We start from the raw sequence: 25136 nt of genomic DNA on the forward strand, positions 1-25136 counted from the left end.
CGTGTATTTTGAATAAATTCAATTGATTTCCCAAATATCTTCAACGGGGTTGTAGCTCAGTGGTAGAGCGTGCGCTTTGCATGCGCAAGGCCCGGGGTTCGATCCCCCGCAACTCCAGTCTTTTTCTCCTTGGGAATTATGTCTTCTCCGTGCGTTTTCCTTCTTATTAGTTACGTCTCCTCTTCTGTACAACTCATTTCGATTTTTCCCATATGAATGTTACAACTTCCTTCTGCAGGAATATTCATAAAATTAGCTGTAAGCTTTTCGATATCTTTGAAATGAAGTTTCCAGGTGTACCAAAAAATATCCAAAATTTCTCCTTGAAGTTTAATACAGTTATTATCTCAATCATTCTCTTACATTGTAAATGTCGAAAACTTTATTATCTCATTTCCCCAAATTATGTTGGTCTGGTTTTTTACAATAGTCACCCACAACTCCCACATTAAATGTGATTTCAAGAACCTTAGCCGCCTCGGCTCACACTGAATGTTTGTTTTAACTTCTTAGATACCAGTGGATATGTCTGCATAACTTCTGCGTGAAACAAAACTGCATGAATTTTCTCACATTAATAAAATGCCCACTGGCACAAGTATATTATTTATAGGACATTGGGTGCGAGTAATAAATGAAATGACTTCGTAACTGTTGTAAACGATTTTTCCATAAATCAAAATAGAAAACCTGGCATTCTGATCTTATGTATTTCATCTTTTTTCCCTCATCTCTTGAGCAAATTTAAACATCCACAGAAGTTTGAAGCTTTCTTCATACACTTGATCAAACTGATGAGCTAGATTGACAGTCAAATCAATTTAAATCAATTTTCCTCACAAAATGTTGGCAAAGGACTGTAATTCCACGATTACAGGAATACACATCTTTCCAAAGGAAATACACAGGTACATGAAGTACACGTGCATCTTTATCAGTGTAATTTACATAATCAAAATATCTTCTAAGCACTGCTTTCTGGGTATGGATGTCCCTTGACCAGTTTGGATGTGATACGTAAGTGTAACATTGCTGTTGCATGCGGGTAACACCAAGGAAGAGGTGCAGACATGGGGGGGCTCAACTTAGTACTGATCAGTCACCAAATGACTAGTGGTATTTGATGCTTGTTTTGCTTAAATGTATGATTTGCTGACAACAAATTCACTGACAAAATGATGACTATGATGATCATGGCAACTGTAGCTCTCAATTTCATTGTCGCGATTTATTACAATATGTATTAAGCCTTTCTACCCTTATACATGTACAATCAACGTGTATCTGCTTGATCAACAAATCATGGTAAGAGGATAGTGGATGGGATGACTAAATTGAAACTCATGTCAACATATGGATCCATACTTACACATGCTCAAAATATTCCCCATCCAAATGCAAAAATGGAAGTCTAGACACCTTTTCTTAAATACGTAGTTTGAGTTTTACCAGAATAATTAATATACATTTAAAAGTGCACCATCAAATATAAAGTGCAAAACTAAATGGATTATACAAACTTTGGAGGGACTGCTACTTCAATCCTCACAACTTTCTCAAAGGCTTAAAGACAACTGCTTATATACTTCTCAACTCTTTTACATACATGCAGAAGTATTCCCCATGATCGACATGCTGCGCTTTCAACATTCAGCATGACAAACAGGTTTTGCATAAATATTTACATAATATTGCAAACATTTGGAATGACTTTACTTTTTAAGACATTATATAAACATTAATACTATGTGTAAAGTATTGCAAATCAAAAAGATACATTAAATACCATGCATAATACCATAGCTGTAAATTTTGTGCTATTACAAAAGAAATAAAGTAGTAGAAATGGAGGGTTACCATCAGCATTGAAAGTCTGTTGAAAAGCTGAATGTAAAAGGAACCTGACTTTTGGCATGTCTCTGGAAACACAGGGAAAATGTATCAGAATTGGTAGGATATACTCTAACAACAGCAATTTGAATAAAAAGAAACAAACTAACTAAAAGAGCCCCTAATCTTTGCCACAAGGAGATTGACCAAGATGGCAGCACCTAAATAAACATTTTTGTTTTGTTCTTCAAGGTCAAATACAACTCCATCACCATTGGCCTGAAAAACAATCCCCAGAGGTTGCATCAGCCAAATTGAAAGTTCTCGAGGGTGATCTCAGCGTCATGGCTTTCAGTGGTGAGATCAGGAGCATTCTGCTGAGCTTCAGTACCCTGTGCTCTGTCACCTTCCTGTGGAGGCTGCGGTGCACTGCTATCTTGGGACAATGGGAATGTCATCAACTCTGTCTCGTGCTCTACTTGCCGTGAACTCTCATTGATTTGCCCACAGCTGACACATCGTTGGATGCCTGTCTGTGACTGGTTCACTGTCAGACACTGGAGGCAGTACCAGGAGTCTGATGGGGCCGGTGTCTGTGATTCCGTTGGGCCATGTCTGGTGCCTGGCTGGCGTTCATACTGGCGCAAGCAGGCGCCACGCTGGTGGCTGTGGTGTAGCAGGTGGTGTATGCGCTGGTGCAGCTGCTGGTTGTTGTTGGCTGAGGTGTTGCCTGGATTCAGTGGGATGTACATGAAGCTGTGGCCACGTGGGCGTTTGTAGCAGCGCCGGGCACTGATGGACGTGCTGACACACTTCTGGCAGAAGAGGCGGGAGCAATTCTTGCAGCGGACGTAGAAGCTACAGTTGGAGCTGGTGCAGCTGAACACGGAGCACACTAGGCTACCCTTGAATCTGATCAGAACACAAAAAATGCACAATAAGTCTGGTGTCTTGAAACTCATTTGAAAAGCAACCTAGAATACAGGTCATATGTACATATATATTAGCCTTACCAATTCTAAATCCTCGAATTTTAACACAATTTTTCACACACTATGGGGGAATCAGGGTTTACAGCCTCTTTTTAAATTTTTTTTCTGAAAACATAACGAATGGAATATCTTTAAAGACAGTTAAAAACCATTTTGTCTTTAAATAAAATACAGTTTTAATATTAACCTGGTCAGTTATTTCACAACTATCAATGGTCCACTATACAATTGTTGCCTGCTGTGGCAGGGTCCACGGTGATTTGCACACCCTCAGGGCAAATGACACCTGAGGGCGATATAATGATTGTTGTATTATACCACGGTAATAGATTTTATGCATACAAAAGATAAAAGTGAAAGACATTTTAATGCATCACAATGCATTTCATTTCACTGAAATTGTCATCACAAACAAAATCTTTCACTGAACAAATTAAATTAAACTGAACACTTGGAACATTTCCTGAGAAATTTTCAAGAAAGCTGTCTACTTCTGTTGCAAACTGCAGAGTCTGCAGAATTCAGAACTTCCATATTTGCACACGCTCTGAATATTCTGTATTTTTCTTAGTGCTGATGCTGTCCAGCACAAAAATCAAATTTCTGATCTCATGTTTGGAATGAGAGAAAAACGTTTCTTAAAAACCAACCAGGTGTCATCTGCAGACATTATCGCAATATTAGTAAAATTACAGAAAAATTGGCCCAATTGAAAACACAAACGAACGATGTAAACAAAAACAGCAGTCATAACAGGAATTATGCTTCACTGTCCCATTGCAGCTTTATAAAACCCCGTACCCAAGGTCACACCAGTACACACGGTGAAAAAAAAACAACTTTCAACTATGGGGAAAAATCAAGGTAAATGTACCCTGTGGAGTACATCACTCATGTCCACGGTGAACGTGGCTTGTGTTCTCATGATTTACATTCATGGTCGCAGGATATCACAATTGATTCTTGACCAATATAAAATCACAATCTATTACTGTGGTATAACTATACACCTTGAATGCTCTATAAGTATTCAGTGACAATTAATGTTCCTTGGATGCTCACCGCTGATGCTGAGACGATGAATGACCCTGTCTCCGTAGTCGCCGTGGAGACAAGGTTGCATTGACCTCCCACGGATCCCCTTCATCCCTTCTCTCTTCGACTTCTCCTGGACAATACAAAAAGACTCAAATAAAGCTTCAGGAAAATGACAAAAACAAAATGCTCTCTTGACTGAGAGAATGAATCTAGAGGGTGTGCTTGAAAGTGACGATGGGTAATGCCTCCATCATTTAAGAGTCAGCTATCTGTGAGTGACTAACATCCTTTACAAAATCTAGTATTACATGTGCTTTGTACTGTGTAGAGACAAGTTGCACCACATTGACATGAAGACGGGGTACTTCCACAATTTGTTTAAAGAATTTGGAAGAAAACCTACATGAATGTCTCTGAACTTGGAACATCTTTTCAGGCATGTCAGATAAATCCTGATATTAGTAGACATTTAGGTACCTTTTCTTCAAATAAAAGTATTTCTTACTGTACAAAACTAACAGTACATTTCTTCATTTCTTCAAGCATACTTACCACCTCAAAAGCAGCCACAACATCAAGCATCACTGTGCAAATATTGAAAACAGATTTCAGTATTTGTACATGACAATTAGCAATGGTACATCATGCTTGTAAAAGAAAGTACCGGTTACAAGGCAGCACAATGTGCCAATTACCTCTTTGGGTCTTATCCCCACCACCATGAACCGCTGATGCTGGCTCTTCTGCATTCTCTTGCACAACACCCTCATCATCTGTCACAGCCATTCCCACTCTTGATGGCACCTCCCCTACTGCACCCTCAGGGGTACCCTCCACCAGAACGCTGTGTGTATCGCACTCAGCCGGTTGGGTGCTGGTGCTGACAGCAGCTGTGGAGGACCAACCACCACGATTGGTCCAAGCTGAGCGTAGAGGACGCTCTAGCTCCATGTCGCTGAGTTCGCTCACACTCAAGTAGTGGTTGTCGTCCTCATCTGAGGAGCTGGAATGTTCTTCTCGGTTTGTGGGTGGGTTCCCTTCAACATGTACTGGAGCATGAAGTCTCCCTACAGAAAGGCATAAAACAATATCAATAAATATATTAAATAAGGAAATGCCCTTTGTAACTCAAATCACTTTATAACTTAATATGAACAATGGAAACACAAGCAGAATTCAATCCTGGACTATTTAAAAGAAATACCAAACTGTGCCTAAACTGGCTTGAAATGGACCAATGGAGTCATTATGTTAATTCCTAACAACCTCTTTCTTCTGTGTGCACAATGTCAAAGTACAAACACATGCAGTCAAAATGTCCCTCATGCTTGAGGACCAAGGACTAGCTGGCACATCACTGGTCATATGACCTTTAAGGTAGGCAGCAACAGGTAACTATTGTTGTTATCATAAGCTGAAATACAAGTAATATGTGTGAAAACTCTGTGAAACCTACAACTTGATGGGTGGTTGGATAAATCTAGTCCACTATTTGGAAGCAGATCCCAAGGCATGGTTGCTTCACTGGTTACCAATAGGGTTGTAGCTTGGCAAACTAAAATGCCTGCTGATTTCACGGCCGGAGGTCCAGGAGCCTGCCCAAGGACCTCTGGTGGGGTTACTTGTCTTAGAAAGTATTACTGGAGAACACTACAAAAGGCAGGTTTTCATTTAAAGCAATCCGGAACTAAGGAAATGTCTATAGCAGCTGTTGATGATGTTTTACACGTAATAAGTGTTGAGAATTTGGATTTAATTTTATGTGTACTACTCGTAATTATTTGCTGATTCTCACTATTTAGAAGGTTTTTTTCACACAATCATTTCAGTGCCTGTTGGGAGAATGCATTTGTAGACTCTGTGCCGGTTGGCAAACACCAGAGTAGTGTTGCAACTGAACTGAACCGAACCAAAAATCATCAAACATGGCACTTTTGAACTGAGCCAAACCAAACCAAACTGGTTGGTTCGCATATTCGGCTTTAATACGGCATGGCATTGATAGTGCATGAGAAACTGCATGAGAATAAGATGGAGGCAACCATGAAAGTAGTGGGAAATGGGACCAGAAGAAAAATGTGAGTGATAGGGAATTTTGCAAAAATAGTTTGACTTGGGTCAATTAAGCAGGACTGCACATGTCAGCTGCTAAGAAATTACTGACCAATGACTGAACAACAGTTTCTGCTCAAATTTATCCCGCTAAGACAGAGGCTTACTTAGATTTTGGCTTGGACTTCCTCTTGCTGCCCGATGTCGATTCATCCCTGACAGGGTACGGCTTCCTGTAGAGCAGGCCTGCCTGGATGAGGATGATGCACAGGTGTGCTGTGAGCTAGCCTGACAGCAGCAAGCAGGTGGATGCTGCTGCGGCTGCTGCTGGTAGGCAGTCACGATGTGATCGCTACTGCTTGCAGCAGTCTCAAGGTCCATGTCATCACAGATGATAATCACATCAGAGGAACTATTCTGCTGTCTGACAGACACACAATTACGACGTTTAAAGGAGTAACTTTCAAAATATGAGCTTAATTTGAATGCGCCACATTGTAATCTACTGGTAGATGTAATCTACTGGTAGATGTAATCTACTGGTAGATGTATCTTTTTTTTAATAAGGGTCACTGTCAAAATTATTAACAACTTTGTCCAACTCACAATGCGTATTCATTTAATGTAAGACTCAATGGCCTACCGCGACCGGGGTTAAAATGCTCACACAGGCTGTGTGAGAGAGCATCTTTAATGAACAACACAAGAGCACATTAAAGGAACCTTTTAAAAATATTTTACTAAAATCCTTGAAATTGCACTTTTTTGTTACAATTCTCCTTAATTAACCTCAAGTTTGATTTTGCTATTTTTCATCTGAATTTTGGTGCCTTTTTATTTTCATGCTAATATGAATTCGTCTATTCATGACAAAGCTGTGATTTAATAAAAGACACGGAACCTCAATTTTGCATTGATTTGCACACACAAAAAAATTGCCAAAAATGTTTCAAAGAACATAATCAGGGTTCAAATTTTGAACTTGAAAATATGCAAACTGAACAGTGTCCTCCTGAATTTATACCACACTTGTCTAGAAAAACTTGGTCAATTTGAATGTTTAAACAACTGCACTTAACAGTTCACTTAACTCTGAACACAATTCGAACACTTTTTATACACAGAAGAAGAGTTTGAGTAGTCATAAAAAGTGATTCTAAGAGAATTTCACTGCATTCTTCCTTTAACAAATTGCAGAGTGCAAGTGTCTGGATGGCACGATAGGTAAATCTACGCAATCATGTGACCTTTATGTAATCAGTTCAATGATCTCACTGCATGATTTGTCAATAATTCTGCAGGAAGCCAACTTCCTTTCTTTTCTAATTCGCAGCTGTGGAAAGCTGTTTCAAATGGGGAAACAAAAGTGGACATTTCATACAGGATTGGCCAATCCCACAGAGCCATCAGGTGATAATGCAGATCGCCCAATCATCCAGATATAGGCACAACTCCAATATGAGATAGTGATCAGCACAATTTTTAACTTAACTTGTGTAACATGCATGGTACCACTTATGTAATGTCTTTGAATTATTATCATTGGATTATCTGTGAAGACAAATGCTGTCCACAGTGTGGCATTGCAGCAAATATCACTCAGTGTAAACAAGGCAGCGATGTGGTAAGATATGTCTCACAAATCCTGGACAAATAGCCACCAATGGTCAGCACTCAGCATTTATAAATTATAACTCCACACCTGACTGTGATAGTGCCATTTTGTTATAAAAAGTCTGTAGTTTCACTTCAAATAAAACCATGTCTGGTACAAGTTCTATGACGAATAGAACTGGTTTTAAAAAAAGAGGTTAATGAATCGCTAATTGCAAGTACCTAGTATTTCTGCCACTGACTTCCATCTCTGCTGGCCATTCAATGTGCTCACAGTCCCCCTCCTGTTTGTCTGCATTACTAGTTGACCCTACAGTCTCAGAAACAGAAGTAATCTGCACAAGTTGGAGAAAACAAACAACAAATTCATGCCTTGAAAATTAACCTCATCAAGGAAATACTTTCAATGCAGATAAATGACATACTTCATCCAGGGGGCCAATTCCACTGGAGCTGCTGATTGGAAAATATTGCTTCACACGTTACACATTATGAGGACAAAATTAGCTAAGATCTGGTTGCAAATTAGGTGAGATTTTGCTTTGTAACCAGCTATTCCAGAGCAAAACAACTTGGAACATTGTAAAACAAAGTTCCACACAATTTGCCAAAAATTAATTGAAAGTCAAACAGGTAAACTTTACAAACTGTGGGGGGGGGCTTTTTTTCCTCCTTTGTTTCTTCCCAAACCTGCATGTAAATCTCCTGTCCCCCTTACCCCAAAAGGAAACCATGTGCATGCATGCATCAGTTTACATAATGTAGACAGTCTACAGTTTTCATGAGAGGATTGGCCCCTGAATGTGGAGGCATGAAAAAATAGCACACAGCAGTCCATCAGTAACCAATACTGAATCCAGGCAACAGAGGAAACTATAAACGGGGACATCCCTAAACTCCTTGATTGCTGTATGTCAAAGTATTTTCCAATTCACATAAGCTAAAGGCCTGTTGTATGGCGTTTTTTTTTTACTTACAGTAGTGGATGCACTTGCAACTGATTCATTAGTGAGTATGTCTGATGAAGGTCTGTAGACTGGTTCCTTGACCAGCATGCCATGGCTGGACACCTGGACTAACATGGAAGGGTCCAGGTGACAATGTAGATCATCCTTGGTACAGGGTCGGAGGTCACGCTCCTCAATGGAGGAGGAGAGACTCTGGAAATCAGTCTGATGAAGGGAATGGGGAAATTTCCTAAAATTAGCTGCTGCCACAGTACGTTGGTGTGCGCACCATGCTATTTTCAGGTGGAATAACTCCATCAAACTAAGGATGGGTAGACTATTCCAAGAAATTACTTCAGACTTCAGGGATAGAAACCTGGGAAAGGGTTGCATTACTGCCTCTCTGTGGCCTCATTTTGTGAGAATAAAGTGAAACATTGCTCTGGATCAATGAATTATGGTATACCTCCAGTTTTGTCTTTTGTTGCACTAACTCATAGTCTTGGCCAGTCAGGATGGATTGACACAAGGCACTCAGCTGGTCTACCTTGCTGATCAACTCATGCAGTTTCCTGACAGTACACAAACCGTAAAATGATTAAGAATGGTGAAAGATTGGAACAAGTTTGAAAAGAAATTCTATGAAGATAAAGTCTTGGCTGATTTGAATCACCTTGATTTAAATCATCAATTTAAATCAATATAGTGTATTTAATTTCAAAAAAAAGCGAACATGTTTCAATTATTTTATTCTTTTCAACTGATTGATATCTTTTTGCAGGCTTTGCACACTTTTAACAACAAATCCCCCCTCTGTGAGCCTTTCTGCTCCCAGTATTGATAAAAGTATGAATGTACAAGCATTACACACAGTCTGGGTTGGCAGGATGTTTTGTTCAATCCAATCCACTTGTTTTGATTTAAATCGCTTTTTATATTCAGTGAATGAATTGGTTTGAAGGATTTATACTCATGATTTCATTTCCCTTCATTTAAATCGTCCACTGCAGAGTTTGACATGATGACATACCAGTGTACATCAACCTTTTGTCTCTACAAGTACACACACATTGTATTGATATTAGAAATGTTCGTCCTTAAGCAGTGAAACTAAAACCAGTAACAATATGCTCTTAATAAAGTAATTTTTGAATCAAGCCTAAGTCATTGCTTCATTAACCACTTCATGCCAGGGCATTTTTCAATGTTGATGATGCTGGGCCAGCATAATTATCATTTTTTCTGTTTTCAAAATTCTTCAAAAATTTATCATTTCATTTAACGGATGTTTCTAGCCGCACGAAGTAATCTTTAGGCACTACTCTAAGTTGACAGGTGACCTTCATTGACGCCTGAGTATTTCAGCCAGGCCTGCAGCCTTGTAAAAAGGGCCCAGATTGTGCTGTGTTAAACTTTCTTTTGTTCACGAACCTGGCTCAGTGCACTGCTGACCTCTTTTCAATAGGGGCCAGATTAGCGTGCAGCGGTGCTGTGTGGCTCATCGCTGCGGTGGTGGAGCGCTTTTGCGCTCAAATAAATCTGTGTCATTTTGCTCTTAATTCACATTTTTAATCTCACACAGAGCAACACACACCCTGACTAGACAGAAGAGGGGCACTGTAAATTGACTCTTCCAACTAACATGAGCCCTACCTCTTCTGTTTATCCAGTAGCATAACCTTGGCTGATATTCTATTTCTCAGTAGTATCTTGACCTGGTTCTCCCGTTGATAGAGCTTACGTCTCAGCATCTCAAAGTGTCGTGTGACCTCATACATCAGTCTGTCCTCCTACCAACACAGAAAACAGAAAATTATAAATTTAGTGGCAGAAAGATGTAAGTAAAATAAAAACCAGACTTGTATATACATGAAACAACCAGTCCCACACATACTTCGGTCTAGTCACACAAATACTCCATGTTCTCACAATACTTCCCCATACACTACACACACCCACTTACCACTGTGGACAATAAACTGACCTCTGAGGATGTAAGCATGGGGGAAGTGTCACACTTCAAATTAAAATTGCAAGGTTTTCATATATTTCATTCATACCAGTACAAAGGGTTGAAAAAAATCAACTTACATGTACAGGAATCAAATCAGATCCTCCAAAAAAAAAAGGAGACCTGACACGTTGTGAACACCATTTGGGAATACAGGGATTGTGCTTCATGGTTTCTACATGTGAAAGGAATGGTCACAGAGTACCAAGTGTCAGGGGACTGAAGACCCAAATCATTACATGGGATTTGGTGCTCCAATGAAGTTAAAGTAAAGAGAATACAAAGACTTAGCATCGATTTTGGAAGATCCAAGTATGTTCCTGGTGACAGGTTGGGGATAATTTTAACTTTCTAAAATTTTTGCCACATGAAAAATCTGAAAAATTCTGTGAGCTTAATGAGGAAAAAAGGGTCTACAGGTACTAAAATTTGACACTTAGCAAATTCTGCAAGTTCAGGAGCTAAATTTAATTCCTTGCTGCCAGTTTCCAACTCCAAAGCCTAATTTGCATGGTATAACAATGAACCTTTATTACCCTCTGTTCTATACTATCTGCAGAGTTCACAATAGGGCTCAGTAAAACTGACTAATAAATTATTTGAATATTTGACCTTTCATTAAATCACATATTAGAATGGATGCTTTGAATGGTAGCCATCTTACAGGGCAGTTGTTTTGTTCCACAGGGAAGCCTCCTTTGTGCATATCCTATAGAACAAAAGCACTGGCCTGCAAAATGGCAGCCTTGCAAACCCTCGATATTTGGTCATACCTGACATTGCGAGATGTTGTCAGGTTCGCTCTGCCCAGTACCAGGGGCAGATGTTAGGCGCACATAGCTGTGTGTTCAGCGAGCGTGGTGCAAAGGCTCCGCCTTGCGCATAGGGCAATTGGTTAAACGGAAGTCATTGCTGGTCATATGTAGTGCATACGCAGGCGTAGTTACAGCAGTGACTGGCATTAGGCATCATCTCAACAAAGACCAGAGATCATTGAACTTTCTTGGGGGAAGGCATACTTCCATCCAAACGGACTCGTCCCTAGCCACTCAGGGACCTTCTGGTATGTGCCGTCTGACCATCGCGCCTTGAGGAGGCGGGCGCCCTCGCTTTCATTGAAGGGGCGCGACGTCACATTATTAACTTACTGCTACACAATAACCAGGTGATGGAAAGCATTCACAGAGAGTCCACAAAGTTATCACTGGAAAGGACCCTGATGTTGCAGATTTGGGGGCAGATAGAGTAATTTTAAGCATACTGGTAAGTGCATGTACATACATGTTGGTCTATCCACTCAATGAACATGTCAAACATTATTTGTGCCATGTGAACAGCACCTGGGAAAACCCTAAATTGGCACACTGTTTGTGCCCTCTGACAAATGCCGTCTGAATAAGATATTGACCAATGGACAGGTTTACTCACTTGGTAAAGCACCAGTACGGTGCTCCAGAGGTGGCAAGTTCAACTCCAACTTTGGTCAATTTGTTACTTCATCTCTATAAGTGAAATGCAAGCAGTCAGTTTCCCTACATGGTTTGTTTGACGTCTTACTTTACCACAGGGGGCAGATCACATGGAAATTAAAGCCTGTCCTCAGGTGGTCTGTCTTCTATCCTTGGTGGCACATGTACATGTAAGTGCCTATGCACAGTATGGGAGAGTATTGTACATTGTACAAACAACAGAAAACAAAATGCCTTCTCTTCGGTGGTCAATTTCCTTAAAATATCTGCATAGCAAACATTGATATGCAATGTTTAGTTAGCAGAGCAAATACCTATTTCTGTGCATTTTTTTCCACAATAAAATTGTATAAAAATCACCAAATATCCAAATAAAGGAATACAAGAAAAACAAAAATCAAAGTCTTAAACGATGGTCTTTCAAATCATTTTGAGAACAAAAAAGTCAAGTTTTTCTAACCACGTCCTCATCATGTCAGTGGGTTCTCAGTCTAGAGCTGGAGTACTTTGAAGAAAGTGGATAAGGTAGGCGTAAATTTGAAAACACAGGTAAAATACCTGCGCATGGGATGTGACTAAAACCAGCTGCACATCATGAGCCCCAATGGCGAAAAACATCCGAGTTTCCCACTGCGTTTTCTCATAAACTAAACTGTACTGTTGAAGGGATCCAGCCTTTATGTTGCTAGCAAAAGTGTGAACACTTGTTTTGGATTTCTTAGGTGGCTAGTGATGGTTTCCTAGTGAAAGACATGTACACGTACAATCTGGTGAAACACCACGCACCATGCTGTAACTCAATCTTCCGTAGAGCATACATGCAAGCAACATTAGTACAAAACAAAATATCAAACTGGTTCCTTACTTTGGCTATCTTAAGTCAGTACAAATTGCCTGGGAACCAATGCATGTCAGCTCCTCACAGACTGGATTTCTGCATACCTGTATTTCAAAAGACACTGTGCCCAGCTGTATGTGTAAATCAAATTGGAAAACCCTCTGCATGTTGCATTGCACAATGTGCAATTTGTTTTACATACCCGTGTATGTACCTTAATTTGCACAGCTCCTGCTGTGTCAGTGACTGCTTGGCTCACAGCAACCATGCTATCCTTCTGGTTGCCAAGACGCTCTATGAAGGATCTAATTGTCTGTAAACAGGCAAAAGAATAACCACATTTGCGGTTCTGTCCAAGTTTGCAAAAATGGAATACAATGCTACTAACAGTTTAGCAACTAGTTTGATTTAAATGAAAACTAGAATGTAGACTAATCCGAGCCAACTTTTTTCTGTGGTGGCACTATCTGATGGGCATGTAAAAGCAGTGGCTTCTAATGTTTGCCAAATTAGACTATACATATACACTGTATGATAGGGGTTCTATTCCCATATTACAATTATTATTATGGAACCTAGCTCATTCTAGCAGAAAAATGATACAACCAAATTTAACAATTCCAAGTGAAAGTTTGCAATTAACTCCCCCCCCAAAAAAAATTAAAAATTGGGCTGACCTTGCGATTTTCTTCAGCCAAAATGGACACCAGCTGGCACTGATGTCCCTGATGTGAACCATACACCTGACAGTAGATGCAGATCAGTTGGTCATCCTGGATGCAGAAAACTTTCATCGGCTCGTTGTCATGATCAGCGCAGAGTGGGATCTGCTGGCAAGGCAGATTTGATAACCATTTCAAGTGGTAAAGGCCCAGTGCAAATTGACCAACTCCAAAAAAATAAGCTTCAGCGTGTATATTCTTCACTTACATTTGATTTCCATATGCTGACAAAGAGAACACGGAGCTTGTCATTTCAGAAAATTAAAAATTATCATACAGCACCTTTTTATAAGGTGGTGTTCTACTGCACATGTAAAAATGGGCATCTCGAGACCAATTTGTTTGGAAAAAATTACCCATCAATATGTTAAATTCCTCAAATTGGCCAACCACTTGAGATTTGAAAATAATTAGTGAAACATTTCATCCACACTCACTTGATTTGCAGAATTACCAGCAGCCCTTGTTCCTTCGTCTATACTCTCCAAGATTTCCAGTACTCCAAAGTTCTTGGAGAGTTTGTTGATGTCATTAGAGAGGCCTGGTACCAAGGTGTCACCTTTGCAGGTTGGGCATCGGATGTGACCGTGGGCTAGCTGGCCAAGCAGTCTACTAAGACAACCTGGAATAGACACAGCCAACTTCATTGTTAGAGTGCAGTAGGACCAATTCCCAATTCCTCACTGTTTTTGCAAAGGATGGGCCTGTTAAAAATGATAATGATTTTGATTTCCACTTTTTAACGATTTTGCTTCAAACATCTCACTTAACTATTTTGACATGATTTGGGATTATCAAAGCATCATTACTTTTTCAATCACATAAACGATGCCAGGGGTAGGGATGTTGTGTTGTCACAAAGAGACATGAAGATAACTGTCCCTTCAACATGTTCAAAATGTAGTGTCCCATCACTAAGGAGAGACACATTGAACAGAGGGGCAATAATGTAGGAAAACATGGATTTTCACTTTCCAGAAGCCTAAGGGACAGGCAGCTTTACTTATTAACCTTAACTACCCCAAACCTGCCGTACTCCAACAGCAGGTTTTGTGAGGTTTTGGCAGGTTTGGCACCGTACCTGAGGAACTCGTTGTTGAATTTTGTGAGACTTGGGATGAAAGAACTTTAGACCGGCTACAAGTAGTTGAACTTTTGACCAGCTACAAGTAGTTGAACATTTGACCAGCTACAAGTAGTTGAACATTTTACCAGCTACAAGTAGTTGAACTTTTGACCGGCTACAAGTAGTTGAACTTTTGTGCCGGCTACTCTTTTTCCAGTGTTAAAAAAATTAACCTTCCCTGAGCTACTAATATGGAAATTAAATTATTTTAGTAAAAAAAAATTTTTTTTTTAAAAATCCTAGTGCGTCAGGACTGTGTAGCATACATGTAGCTTTGTGAAGTACAAAGGGCCAACATGTCTCGCTGACTGGATCATAAATGACACTCTACTTTACGTGGCTCAAACTCTAGTGTGAGTTGATGTCATGTCGTACTGTATGGCCATACCATGCTCATACCCATATGTACATGTACTGGTACTGATTGTTCCTTATCTACGCTGAAGGAATCTGTATGAAGTCCAAACAAAAAAACTATCATGCCCCTGAAAATTTCATAGGCCAAGAAAAAAAATAGCTCTGCTTCCGATTACATGCCTCTGAAAAATAGGATCAGTACATGGTGTGGGTTGGAAAAAAACATGGGGGAGGGCAGTTTTTTGTGCTGAATGAATGGGAACGAAAGCTACATGTACTAAATATTGCCACAAAAAGTGATAAAAAGTGGCAATAATCAATATAAAAATATCTACAGTTGACAATTCTTAAGAATTGTGGACAATTCACACCACTATGCACAATGCTACATGTACATGTAGTTAGCTAATCATAACAGCAAACTAGCTAACAATTCCATATATGTGTGGTATGCGTGCATGGTGCATTTAGAGGAACGAGTGATGAACCATGCGCGGTGATAGATTTTTTGGAACACACTTGCTTGAAGTACGAGCAATACAACCTCAGATTAAATTCATGAACACAAAAAATAACAGATCAAGTTTCGCAAATTAACTTGAAAAATCTTCTCACAACCATGACAACATTGATATTTTTTAGACGTGCATGTACATGTATAGCTGTGGAGCTACGTGCATGTATGATGTTGTGTAACAACGCTATTGTGGCTGGAGTTGCCGCACTTCCATCCTGCCTTTTTTGACAATGGCGCCAAGCGGCAGGAACCAGTACAGCATTGCTTCAATGCACTACATGTGTTTTTACCACCACAATAGCAAAACGCAAATAAGGACCTCGAGAAAGTAACAGAACTTTCTTTTCAAAAAGTGCAAATGTAAGTAGTGAAACATATACATGTAATTTCAAATGTTTTGACGTGAAAAAAAGTGGTTGCAAGACAGACAAGATTTTTTTTTAAATTTTGGGGTCCTTAAGTGTAAGCCACAGGTAAACTTGCTACCTTTTTTTTTCAGCATACCGGTGCATGTAGACACCATGAGAATTTAAAAGTAGGAATCACTTAAATCTGTAGAATACAGTGTATATGAAAATTACATGTATTACATGTGTAAATTCTGCAAATCAATGACAAGACAGGCTTGTGTGGTTGGGTTCACACGTAGGTGTCAATATGGATGTGGATTGTGACCCACAATCTCACAAATAATATTTTAAAACTAAAACACCTAAACATGAGCAATAAACTAACAATATGGGGAATTGCCCATAGTCTGCACATTTTCAGTGTTAAAAGAAAATTTTGAGTGGAAAATATTTTCCCCTAAAAATACATGTAAATGTAGACTATTTAATTTTACATGTACATGTATATGCACTGGTGTTGTTTAATAACACCAAACAACTGCTCCAATCTATTTTATACTTTCACCTCTTTGCTGATACAGTGTACAAGCACAATTCTGCCACCAAGAATCACTTGATACATCTGCATGTACATTGTATGCTGACGCACACATTACACAAGAGGAAACTGAAATGTATGTGTTTACTTCAATGTTTTGTTTGTTTCTTGTAATGGCATGCCTGACACAAGCTTTGCTTTCAAGGTTTTGCCACCTCAAGTGGCCTCTTTATCTCATGCAATGTTAGTATGTGTATTTTGCCATGGGGGGAAATAAATGTAACGTACCAGTGATAGTAGGGTCTGAATAAAGACTGATTTATTTGGTTTTGAAGTAAAAACAAAACAAAAATCAGCTGAAATATCTTTGAGTAGGATCTTTGAAACCCTAGTCTCAGATGCCAGGAAATGGTCTAGATTGCATCAAAGAGCGTCTACGGTACAAATTCTGGGGCCCTCGGGCCCTGGAGCACCCCCTCCCTTTAAGGGCTGGGACTCACTGCCGCCTACTTTCATCCATCTGCCTGCTACTCTGAAACACTTTGAAACCCTGTTGAGTAAATTGGGGACTACATGTAACTACTGAGATTATTCTAATTTCTGGATTCATGTAAAAGTATTCCCTTCAAAGAATCATGTGAAAGTTTCCTACTGCACAATGTTGTCACATAGTAGTAATAGTTTTCAGTTTTTCAAAAGGCAGCGGATATTTAGCTGTTGCCAGCAAATTTAACAAAATAATATTTACATGTAGCTGAGCACATGCGCAGTAACTGGGTTTATTTAGAGGGTACTTAAAATGCTTACCATGACAAATCTTAGTCTGTTTCTGCACTGACATACCTGTAGTCATTGTGACCATTTTACAATTTTGGACCTTTTTTTCTTGGGAAACTCTTCCAGAGCCACGAATCAGAATAAAAAAATGTTGTATGCCATAATTACATGCTGGAGTCAACTAAAAGACAACAAAACAAAATAGTCTTTAATTTTTAGGATGAAAGAAAAGTTGATGGCTGGGAATCGAACCCAGTACTTTATGTTCACTTTCAAGACAAACGCACTATTCAACTATGGTTGCAGCTTGAAATTCAATGGTAATTTAATAAGCTTTACAGGCTTACTTGTGTATACACATCAAAGACAGCACTGTGTACTTGTACACGTAGCAGCTATATTTCATTTAGTTAAGTTTGGCCCACGACAGCTAAATATCCACTGTCTTTCAAAAAGGAGAAACTTCGCTTGTGATGATCTCACAAGCAGTTTTTCTTAAAAATCCTCATGACTGTCCCTTTATGAAAATTGTGATGATTCAAGGTGTCAGGTTAGTGCTGTGATGTAAACAAACTTTTTATGACCAAGGTTGGAATTCTACTCAGACCAACACGTGCCTTGAATGTTTCAAACACACTTTGTTTCCTCTGCTCTCAAGAGTTTTTTTTATATTTTCAAGGCTTACAAGCCCACATACCCATGCCACTGTTCACTTGAATATCTGAGGGACATGTAAGGACATAATGCACACATACCATGTTAACAGCAACACTGCAATTCAGGGTTGCATATAATTATATGCACAGGGTACATGTATGTGGTTTTGAAAAGACCAGTAACTGACAATTGTAGGTGTTCAACAAATGTTTCTGAAGAATGACAATTATAACACACAGCCCAGAAATGAGTGCTGATGTACAGTACCGTATGTGTGTGCACCCAAGAAAAAACACACTCACACGTAACATCAAAAAATATGAAAGAACATTTATTAGGATGTAAAACCTTACCAGTGCAGAAGCTATGTCCACAGGTCAAGATGCGAGGCACAGCATCACCATGACATGAAAACTGGTGGTAGCAAACGGTGCACAGGCGGCCACGCTGTTCATCAAAGACAGACGCCATATTGACAAAGCTGACTACAGCATCAGGGTAATTTCCTTTTGCACTGCTGCATGCGTACGCTACATTTGCCTCGTCCTGGAACTGTGAAACAAGAAAAACTTGCTTTCATAAAAACACCAGAATAAATGTGGAAATACCAGTGGGCCTTTGTATATTCACTTTTATTCCATGAAGCAACAGAAAAAAAATCAGAAATGTTCATCACTGGCTAGTTATCATCCGGCACAGTCTTTATTTAAGGCTTTACATGTTTATGTTGAGAAAGTTGAGCATAAAATAGACTTGGAAACCTTGTGTGAACAGTCGGTTAGTTACAGAGTACACTGCTGCAGTATTTCACTTACTTACATTAGGTTTATGTACAGTTTATACATAAAAGCTATCACACACTGGACATCGTGCTACATGTATGTGAAAGTACATGTAATTGGCAATATGTCCCTCTTCTCTCATGCTACAGGTACTGGTATGCTCGCTATTGTGCAATACAACCACATGTACATGTACTATACATGTACAGTACATGTTTGTCAAGTGCAATTTCCTTTTAGATTTTAGACCACCTCCCTTGGGAAGATTATCTGACCAAGATGTCCATGAGGTGATTCATATTACATGTAGGTCACGACTGCCCTCCCTCACTGGAGAGACCATGCCCAGGACTGATATCTAACCCCCTCAGTCTACAATAACCCTCACTGGTTGGAGGATTATCCTCACTGGTTGATTCCAAGCACCTTTTTGATGTAACTGTTTAATTTTATCATTACAGCATGGTCTCTAAGAATTATTGCTAGGAAAAACCTATCATGATTCCTGTGGATAAGGAAAAGTACAACTTCCTCATTTACAAATGGCATTTTTTTCGGAGACTTTGTTGGGTTCTTGCTGTAGTTCAAGAGTTGTTACAATTTTTTAATCTTGTCACTATCAAGCAAAATTTTTTTGCTGAGAAAATCTTGTTTGCCTATTTTGGATTAAGAAGGTCAAGTTCACATGTGATTGAATAGGAACTTACCAGTGCATTGAAAAATAGCCACGTTTACGTATGCTTCACCAGTTTCGTGATAAGGCAAATATCTCATTTGTTTGAAGACCTTAAATAATTAAGCACTCAACTGTAATAACCCATTCAAATTCATTTACATTCCTAAAAGCCTGTTCTAATTTTTTAAAGGTGTTTTACTTATTTTTCGCAACTCATAACTGCACTTCCGCATATATTGCTTCAATGGCTTCCGTGTTGCCAGTCCCTAAAGACCAACGGCAGATTGCCTCTAGGCAGCAGTTACCAGTAAAACATTAATTCTTAGAAGTCTTAAAAGTCTAGAAACACATACAAAACCACCAGCCATTAATTTCCAAGGAATTGAAGGAGCTTAGAATACGAGCAGAATTCAGTGTTTTGTTGATTTATTGAAAATGTCAAACATGAATCAGCAATGCATTACTGATGCATTATAATGAAACTTTACACATCTCATTCTTTCTTTAAGCTGCCTTTACTTCTTTAAATGGTTTCCTGTGTTTGTAGCCATTTTCAGAGATCTCAACCACAGCTGTATGGATAGAAAACCTTAATAATGGAACTGTGTAATGGCTTGTTGCTCAGCTGCATTTAATGAGGGTCAAAGAGGACTTAAACCATAAAAAATTTGAACATAAAAAATAAAACTTTACTGTGAGTTCTATTACATGAACAAAACCTTAGGGGGTAAATTCTGTGTTTAAAACAATTCCTTTTGGAAAAAATTCTTTTTGAAACAACTTTTTTTCAAATTTTTATGATGATGCACTTCAGCAAGGCAGACACATGCAAAATACATTGTAGTTACATGTACATGTACCTGGTGTCGTGGACAGGGTAACATTTGTTTGGAATGTTAACACCTAAACACTATTTTCTAGTCTTACATTTTATATCAAATAATTTGAAAACATGAAATAAAACTTTGCAGCCTCATAAAATGTCATTCATCATTAAGTGCTTCAACTCGTTATGACTTATTTTGAATTCTTTCCTTGCAGTCATCTGTCATCCTTGAAATTCCAACGCCGGTATCTCGGCTGGCATCTCTGTAATTGCTCCAACTGGAAAAAATAAATATACGACTATCAAAAGGTTGTAAAAATAATGATTGGCAGGCTTCTCCATATTTACAGATTTACAAAGGTATTCCTCATCTAATGTGTCAGAATCGCTTTAATTCAAATTAATAAGAATAGTTCTTTTGATCGTTATTGTTGTTTAACGTTAAGTGTAAATGCTGCCCGTAAATTACAGATGTTAGTAGGTATCTAAAATTCACCACACACATACAAAAATGCAGTGTGTTTTGCAGGGTCTCAAAACTGATTTTGACCAAGAAACTCTTAATTTCACCTTTAATATTTCCAAACATGATTTAGCTGCCACAACAACCATGACAACGATATCACCCAGAAGCAGGTACTGCCAAGGTAGTGAAATGTGGCCTCCAGCATGTCCATTGTCCAGAGCTGTGAATGTGGGCTTGTACGGTGACGTCATGGAGGAATTTGTCAGTCAGTGGGTGCGGACCCCAAGCTTGGTTCAACGGCAGCCCACCACACGGCGGCCGGCCGCAGTTTCGCGACTGGGCCCTGTGTCAGCTTTCTTCCCACGGGTGTCAGCTTCCAGGCATGGTAGCCATCGAGTGATTCCAATGTTTCTGATCTCCGATGGAAACAAATAAGCCCACAATCTCACATTTTTACAAAACCTCCAGCATTAGCTCCAAACCAGAGAATTCTGCAACTTTTCATGACACGGTACACAGCGTGTCACGTGCAATTTGAGATCAAAATGTCACCAAAAATATGATATTCATGGGTGAGTTTTCATGGCTAAAAAATTTTAGCTGTCTTCCCATAGTAAAAATAATGAACACTGCACCCTCGTTCACCAAATTTAAGAAGGTAGATTTCTGTAAAAAAATGTGGTTTAAAAAACATATCCTCAATGTATGATTTTATTCAAAACATGTCGAAAATTTGACCTTTCATAAATTCACTTTGCAAAGGAATATTTCGATCGTTTGAAAAATATTTATCATTCTCATGAATTCATCTTAGCAACTTGGGTGACTACATGTACGTGTAGAAACTGTCAGATATAATGTCGTCTAAGGAAAGAGAGGATGTAATTGGAGAGTCGTCTCCAGTTTATCTCGAAAGGTATTGAAAATTAATATTCCTAAGCGATAATGAGTAGTGCCACTTTCAATTTTTTCACACATGCAAAAATGCACTTACGAGTGTGGCCATTGGTAATCACAGGGAATACACTAAGGGCTGTGTAAAATTCGTGTAGAAAATGCATGGTAAAAGAAAGATAAAGTAAAATTCCATTCAAAACACATTGTTGAAATGGTTGTAATCCATTTAAACTTAATTTTTAACAATACAAGTACTTTTATGGATACACTCTTGTGAAGTCTGTCACTGTATTAATCGATTAACAGTGTACCGGCTTTTTCTGAAATTATGTATAGGACTGGTAACTGGAACAAAATCCATCAATGTATAAATCACGTTTTCCTACTATGTATGTACTACCATGTAAACTTGGCTGGGGAGAATTACGCGTACAATGCAAGACAAAACGATTTAAGCACTGCCAGATCAGGATGAGATTAATACACATGCAGCATGCCTGACAAGCAGAAACATTATTCATTAACTACAAGTACGTGTATGTGATATTACATGTACATGTACATGTATTTGAGATGCCTTTTCTCATCTGAATTGTCAGGGGTTTAAATCATCAGTGCCGATTCATTTTGTGTGTTAAGAATGCAGACATGAAATTACAAATATTGTGGAAATTTACACGAAACTTTGGTGTTTATTTTCAGGGATTATTAGGAGGTACAGTACAAGAATCATATCATGTTTTTTCCGTTTGACAGTCTACTCCACCCTCCAATTAGAAGTTAACAAGCTTGTTTTCTAGGGTTACATTGGGAACTAGTTACTCAACATCCAGTACCAAGTAAAGCTGATAAATAGGCCTACTGTCCTGTCCAGAAAATATGTGTAATATTTCCATGCATTGTCGCTGTTGGTATGGAACTGTATAAAAACAGAAAATAAAATAAATCCCATTTATTACAAAGACATTGAGCTGGTGCGCATTGATACTGTGATTATATTCCTTGTTAGTGCAAACTGACATTTGAGAGGGCACCTTCTGTGGTACACTGGACAGTCAGTGGCCGAGTGCACAAGGTAACATATAGGTCAGGCCAAAACTCCGTTTAGAATGCATGTTAGTGAAATCTGGAACATTTCTCCATTTCTAAAAAATCAAGAATTTCAGTAATGAATTCCACAGCCCACAGTGTTTTTTCTTTGGCCCCAAAACTGCTATTTTAGACCTTGGATCCGGGTAGCAGTTCCAGAGTGTGCAGTCTTGTGTATTAGCTCCACAGCACGGGTACATACGATGCTTGTCAAACCCCCTCCCGAAGACAAACGCACAATAAGGGTCTGGGGTGATTCTTCAATTCTAAAACAATACTGAATTTCTGTCACAGTCGTTTTGTGATTATAAGCACTTGCAAATTGTTCTCTTCACCGATAGCAAACAATTTCTTTTAGTTACCATTCCCAGAAGACGCTGCTCAACAGACACATGTGTAAATTCAGTACATGTACATGTACATCCACGGGCATTTTTTATGCAGGTCGTTTTGTGTGAGTAATTTTCTCTTATCCAAATCGGGTTCTCTCGCTTGTTAAAAACCCTTCTGGGCAGTACAGAGGCAGAGTACATTATCATCAAGAAAAGTCTGTTTGATTGGGCGAAACTGAAAAAGAAGTAATTTGGGCGAGGATCCGGAGATATATGCAATCACACGTATGAAGCCAAACCACGGTGCTTATGTATGTATTGCGCATGTCCAATGTACTGTATATCAGACTTGTGTTGCAGCCGTTCATCAGTATATCAGTAAAACACCATCAACCTGTGTGAACTGTGTAAGTCAAGCGGTTACAGCATAATGGTTTGTGATGAGTGGGGTGTAGGTTCGAATCCTGTGTTGAAATTGTGGACAGGGAGGTTTTTTTAAGGAAAATAAAGCCTGAATGTTATTCTCGTGGTCAGCGTGATGTCACTATGGCCTTTTAACACACGGTAAAGGGGTAAATTTACCCTTCGTGCTATTCAATAATGTACAGAGGTTCCCGGATGTCCGATCGCAAGAATAGGAGCCTAATTTTACACGTGAAGTTTTTATGGTTGGTTGAGCACCATACAAGTCATGCATTGTGCATGGTTGTAAACCATGGTTTGGCTTCATACAGTGTCATATGTGTGATTGCATAATATAGCTTAGGATCCGGAATGGTCTTGCCATGGCCGAGGTCCACAAATAGGGCTGTAGTAGCTCTCTTTTACAATCTGTCTCTTTTCTGTCGCCAGAGACAGATTGTAAAAGAGAGCCACTACAGCCCTATTTGTGGGGCTAGCCATGGCCATACAGTGTACGCAAATTAAACCTGGCCCTAGCAGCCTAGGCCCTAGCCCCACTAGTGTGGCACGGACTCTCACTCCCGTATACACAATTTCGTCGAATGAATGGGTGAAGGCAAAAATACTGCAAAATACCAGACCAATGTGAGTGAATTCATTCAAAGAAAGCAGAGAGGCTATGGATCATCTCTGTGTGCATAAGAAATTGAGCCCACAATGATAAGTGGGTGTGCCGAAAATGTTCAGTACGCCGACATGACATTGCGTAGGCCTATACAGATTTGTGGCCAAGGATGGAGCGGGAAGGGAGATGTGCCACACTAGTGGGGCTATGTAGGCCCTACCATATGCTAGCCCCACTAGTGTGGCACGGACTCACACTTCTGATCCATCCTTAGCCACATGTCAGTATACGCAATTTCGTGTCGGCGTACTGAACATTTTCGGTGCACCCACTTATCATTGTGGGCACAATTTCTTTTGCAAACGGACTGGGCGATAAGATACTACATGTACATGTACCAATGGGCTCTTCCAAAACTTTGGCAGCAGTTTAGATGTCTTGACATGGAAGAACCGTCGTGACGATGAGAGGTCAAGTGACGTATAGTTCAACGATCTTATTTTAAAGATGGCGATTGTGAATGCAAAAAGACTGGAAAATACCTGAATAACGTGAGTGAAATCATTCAATAAACGGTTTTTAGAAAGCGGAAAGGTCAAGTCTTCAAGAATCATGTTCGTATGCAAAAGAAATTGCACCCACGATGATAAGTGGGTGCGCTGAAATATTCAATACGTCGACAAGAAATTGCACATATCCCCATATGGATGTGTGGCTAAGGATGGATCCGGAGTGAGAGTCCGGGCCACAGTAGTGGGGCTAACCATATCATATGCTTGCCGACAACGTATGGTTGACCCATGTTATTACTCCATTGCATACATGTATGGGAAAGAGTTCACTTATGGACAATACGTGAGGCCCTAAACCTAGGCCTAGTACATGTCATGATGTAAGTGGCCTTGGCACTCGTATACGGTATATGTGCAATATGTTATGAGACGTCTGGAAAACTGTTTTCTTAGCTAAACTTCACTTTTAAGGACGTTACCACTTTCTGACGGCTGTTAGGCCTGTAATTAAGAGAAAATTAGAGTTGTTCTCACCTACCTACAAGATGCAATCAAAACAAAACATTTGTTGAACAGCAACAAATGATATTTCTCGACAGGAATCACGGGAGATTTCTAAAATTCTATTCTGTCTCAATTCACTCCGCAATCGAATCAATCCCAGACGTAAACTGAACCGGACCCCATATCTATA

The 25136-nt window shown here is 39.4% G+C and overlaps 1 protein-coding gene and 1 non-coding gene across 7 annotated transcripts; one reads left to right on the forward strand and one right to left on the reverse strand.

Moving 5' to 3' along the window:
- Window positions 1–45: 45 nt before the first annotated feature.
- Window positions 46–117, forward strand: Trnaa-ugc (transfer RNA alanine (anticodon UGC)). Its single transcript has one exon. It is a non-coding gene; the product is annotated as a tRNA-Ala (tRNA).
- Window positions 118–1209: 1092 nt separating this feature from the next.
- LOC110975922 (uncharacterized) lies at window positions 1210–25136 on the reverse strand. 6 transcript variants are annotated; one of them, XM_022228799.2, is made up of 13 exons: window positions 24981–25136; window positions 18189–18387; window positions 13951–14135; window positions 13469–13618; window positions 13006–13104; window positions 10127–10263; window positions 8940–9045; window positions 8504–8698; window positions 7749–7861; window positions 6080–6336; window positions 4556–4927; window positions 3885–3990; window positions 1210–2742 (listed from the first exon to the last, which is right to left on the reverse strand). In XM_022228799.2, the coding sequence occupies exons 2-13, from the start codon at window positions 18304–18306 to the stop codon at window positions 2136–2138; spliced, it is 2445 nt and encodes an 814-aa protein (XP_022084491.2). In that variant the 5' UTR covers window positions 18307–18387; window positions 24981–25136; the 3' UTR covers window positions 1210–2135. The 6 variants fall into 6 exon arrangements, with proteins under 6 accessions (XP_022084491.2, XP_086989372.1, XP_086989373.1 ...); XM_087133246.1 differs by having other exon boundaries at window positions 12994–13104; XM_087133247.1 differs by having other exon boundaries at window positions 13469–13621.

This window comes from Acanthaster planci, linkage group LG02, assembly GCF_054643075.1.
Source record: "Acanthaster planci isolate LZ-2023a linkage group LG02, COTS_SCS, whole genome shotgun sequence".
In the NCBI taxonomy this organism is placed as follows: Eukaryota; Metazoa; Echinodermata; class Asteroidea; order Valvatida; family Acanthasteridae; genus Acanthaster; species Acanthaster planci.

What these genes read in the sequence shown, in the direction of transcription:
- LOC110975922 (XM_087133244.1), bottom strand. Translation starts at nt 18,306, where the DNA reads ATGGCGTCTGTCTTTGATGAACAGCGTGGCCGCCTGTGCACCGTTTGC. An exon ending in AAATTAAGGTACATACACGG is followed by an intron (nt 10,264 to 12,993) that starts GTATGTAAAACA and finishes CTGTGTTGGTAG; the next exon opens with GAGGACAGACTGATGTATGA. An exon ending in GTCAGTGGCAGAAATACTAG is followed by an intron (nt 6,337 to 7,748) that starts GTACTTGCAATT and finishes TGTGTCTGTCAG; the next exon opens with ACAGCAGAATAGTTCCTCTG.